General features: G+C 46.9%; 1 protein-coding gene across 1 annotated transcript; it reads right to left on the bottom strand.

The window, feature by feature from the left end:
* Positions 1-823: 823 nt before the first annotated feature.
* Positions 824-3,492, bottom strand: LOC117566497 (villin-like protein quail). The gene is given in 2 exon segments (XM_034246037.2): positions 824-3,044; positions 3,046-3,492. Coding segments are annotated over 2 exon segments (2,301 nt in total). The 3' UTR covers positions 824-1,190.
* Between the last annotated feature and the right edge of the window lie 723 nt (positions 3,493-4,215).

Raw genomic sequence — 4,215 nt, 5'->3', positions numbered from 1 at the left:
GCCACACACACATTTTTGGATATGTCTCTATCGGAGTGAGAATGTTTCGGTGTGTATGTGTGTAGGGGGAGGAGGATGGTTGAAGGGATATGCGTGTATTTGATAAAATCTGTGGCCCCTCTGATAGACAGTGGCAGCCGTTGAGCAGCCACAAAATCCACATACAGTTCCCACACACACACACACACACAGACACACAGACACATCGAGTGAAGGGCCAAAGCAAACACACCTTGACTTCTGGTCAGATATTCTGATTTGTTTGAGTTTCTACTTTTGCAGCTTAACAAATTAAGCGCTCAATCGGCAGGTTACCAGCACAAAAACAACATCAAAAACAACAAACTGAAAAAATGTGCACAAACACACAAAAAAATTGGTCTTCAAATGTCGGCCAAATGATTAGCAGACTTATGGCAGATACGTTTGTACCTAACATGTTCAATTTGCAATCTGCCATCAGTCGAACAATTGCATTTCGATTTTGAAAAAATTATTTGTCAGTTGTTGATTTTCAATCTACCCTATAAATACATAGTTAATGTCAACAGCTCTTAAACAAAATGAATTTTGATTTGAAATACACACTTTTTTCATTATAAATTTCAATAAATTGATTTGAAGAGAAATTAGTGGAAATAAAGATAATTTTAAATTCATTTTGGGTTTATAAGTTATTAACAAAATAATACATTTTTTTCGACTCTGAATAATTATAAGATATTGAAAAAATTGTAATTAGTTTAATTCATTAATGTAATCTTATAATATATTTAATAATAATATGAAATAACTATACTTTATTAGAGAAAAATAATTAAGTAGTGTGTTGAGCTACTAAGCTTTTTTAGTAGCTTTTATTCGCACGTCTATTGTTTATAAATAAAACACGCGAATTCAAATTAAATGTTTATTAAATGGCACATATGTTCGTATATGTAACCACCACTTTGGATTATTTGGCTGTGACTTGAACACTTTCAAGCTTCGCCACCGACACGATATACAAGCAATTTACAATTGAAGAGTCAAACAAGAGTGACAAACAATTAGCCGATCGAACTGCAAGCGATCGCTAACAGAGAGCATACAGCGCTGCCGGCAGATGCAGCGCTGCTGGCAGACGCTGTCACAGCATTGCATTAACATGCGCTGTCTGCTGCTCCCGACATACTCCCGCCGTTGAAAGCCTATCTTTCAACATCATCCTTCAGGGGCAGTAGACAGAGTTTGTTTATGGCTCTCCGGGTGCTGCCACACGTCGTCTTTAAGTCGGCAACTCGACACTCGCCGTCCTTGCCAGGGATGAGCGCCATGACACGGGCTAGCGGCCACCGAAGAGGAGGCAAGTTTTCGTCCTTCACCAAGACCAAGTCGTTGACTTGGAGACGACGATCAGAAGTGCGCCACTTCGATCTTTGCTGGAGAAGAGTCAGATACTCCTCCCGCCATCGTTTCCAGAAGACCTGCTGCAACTGAGTGACACGCTGCCAACCATCCAACCGATTGTAGTCCAGCATAGTTAGGTCGGGCTCTAGAATCACGGTTGGAGGACCACCAAACAATAGATGAGCGGGAGTCAGCACATCCAAATCGTCAGGACTCTCTGAAATGGATAGGAATGGACGACTATTAATATTATAGCAATCCTTGGAGCTGATCGCTGACAATGGATGCTCTTCGACAGCCTTGGAGTTGTAGCTGGCATCGCCATAGATCTTCAGCAAAAAGGTCTCCAGCATAATATTGGTCTTGAAGTCCCAATTGTGATTGTTATTGGAGTGCAGCAGCTCGCTGCGTTGACCTCGCATTATGATCAGTTTGCCCTCGAAGAGCTGCAAAGAATGTGGCGTCTCATTGAACTCGTAGAGCTGCACAAACATCGCCTCCGCACCTTGCATCGACTCGAAACTAGCCATGGCAAAGCTATCTGCCTTGGCAATTGTCTCCGCAGATGCCTCCGAACCGTTACGCTGGTAGATGATACTCTTGACGCCCACACTGGCCAGATCAGCGGCCACAACGGTGGCACACTGAACGGTGTACTTGACCACATAGGAGGAGTTGGTGGTGAAGAACGTCACTTTGGTGGCCGGCAGCTCGACCAGTTGATCGCCAAAGATGCGATACAAAACACGCTCGCCACGTCCATCGTCCACCAACTGTGTGTCCGCTGCCATCTTGGGGAGTTCGCACAGCAGAACCGCATCCAATTTGCCAAACTTGATGGAAACAGGCTTGTGGCCTCGTGTGTTATCCTGCCACACCGTCAGCCAGTTGCCAAACAAACGCTTAAACTCCACGGGTTCCTGTCCCTCGAGCACACGCACCACGAGCGTGCTGTTTGCATACTTCTTTTTCTTCACAAATGCACGCCCATTGCCCATGGCCATGAGAGCATCCGCTTGAGTGGCTTGGGCGCCAACCCACAGCCAAATGCTTTGACCATAGTTGTCGAGCAGATAGACGCCATGCGCATCGCTTAGATCATCCTTGCTGGGCATGCCCACGTGCAGTTGATCGAGATGCAATCGCCCACGTTGATTGCACTTGTAAATGCGAAACTTGTTGCTGCTGCCATTGATATCGTCATTGGTCTTGGAGTCATAGCTGTTGCTGTCCAGCTGCTGATTGGATTGAAAGACACGACGTTGCTGCAGTGGCAACACCATATTCCATGCCTGCTTGTGCTCCGCACTCATCGACTGCTCGTAGCCATCGCCAACGATGCAAATAGTGCCAGAATCCTTGCCACGCTGTCGCTGCACCCAGGCGACCGCACTTCGACGCTCAATCGAGGCACTCGAGCGTCCAATCCACACAAAGGTGATGGCCTCCATCTGCAGCACCATGATGTAATCCGAATTGAAGTGTGACCACTCAATCTCAGCCAGCTCAATAGCACGCAGCCACTTGCGACCGTACAGCTGAAAGAGGCGCACCTTTTGAACCGAGTTGATCAAGGCGCCAGAGAGTACATCGTAACCCTTCTTGAAGTAGGAGAGAAAGCGTGCGCTTTCGTGATTCTGCGTCTCGCGATAAATGGGACGCCACATTGCCTAGATACGAGTCCAGCTCCTGAATCTTGTGCACAACATTCGAGCGATTCTGTTCGCTGATATTGCTGCCCAGCCAATAATGTATGTAACGCTCCAACGGCACATTCGGCTTTTGCTCGCGTGTGATGGTCTCGTGATTCGCATAGTGTCCCACTAAACTCGATGCATAAATGATGTACGCACAGTTGTCGTAGAATGTTCCATATTGTGCTCGAGCAACGGCTTCTAGGCGAACCTCGTCGATCTTCCACAGCTCAAAGGTTAACGCATGCTTCGGCACCTGGCGGAATGTGGCATCCACCTTCAAGTCGGGTATTGTGTGTTGGACGCACCTCCTTATAATCTCCACCGAACGTGGGAAGTTTGAGCTCGGGTAGACGACGTCTATTAGCGCGGGCACCGAGGCCATTAGCCGAAGGATCGATGGTCTCATCACGCCGCGATGTGGGCGACCCAATCAATTGACGCTCACGACTGTCAAAATGCGTCCGAACACGCGATTTCACTTCAAGAAAACGCTCATCAAAATTGTCCCGCGTTTCACTACCGATCTCATTATAGTCAATCTCCTCCAGCGCATTCTGAGCTAAGTCAAATGAAGCTTGAGCACGTTCTAATAGCTCCAACCATACTGCTAATTCAGATGAATTACATGTAGCTAGCTTAACTTCAGAAAGCGACGCATCGAGTCTCACAAGGCTATCATAGAGCGATAGAACCTTCCGCTTGAAAAACCGCGCGCGACTTTCGACAGTAGTCGCTTGCTCGTTTATCGAGTTTTCCATTGCTAGCAGTTAACCGCACTTTTGCTAACTGGCAATTGCTCACTTTGTATGGCAAACTTACTGTGCAGCGCAGCAAGAAAAACGCGTCAAACCGCGATTACAAACGCGCGCGCGTTTGCTTAAGCACAGCGGCAGTTCAAAGCAAGACAAAACGCGTCAAACTCGCGATCACAGACGCGCGCTAGTTGCTTAAGCACAGCAGCAGCTTAAAGTGAAGCGCACCACGGAAAACGCGTCAAAACCGCGATCACAAACGCGCGCGAGTTGCTTACGCACAGCAGCTGTTCAAGTTAATCAGTTGATTAGCTGATTTAGATCACACAAACCGAGAGCATAAGAGAGAGCAGCAAGGGCAATGTACGCAGCTGCGA

The sequence above is a fragment of the Drosophila albomicans genome, chromosome 3 (genome assembly GCF_009650485.2).
Source record: "Drosophila albomicans strain 15112-1751.03 chromosome 3, ASM965048v2, whole genome shotgun sequence".
Taxonomy (NCBI): Eukaryota; Metazoa; Arthropoda; class Insecta; order Diptera; family Drosophilidae; genus Drosophila; species Drosophila albomicans.
This window is presented reverse-complemented; position numbering and strand designations above follow the sequence as displayed.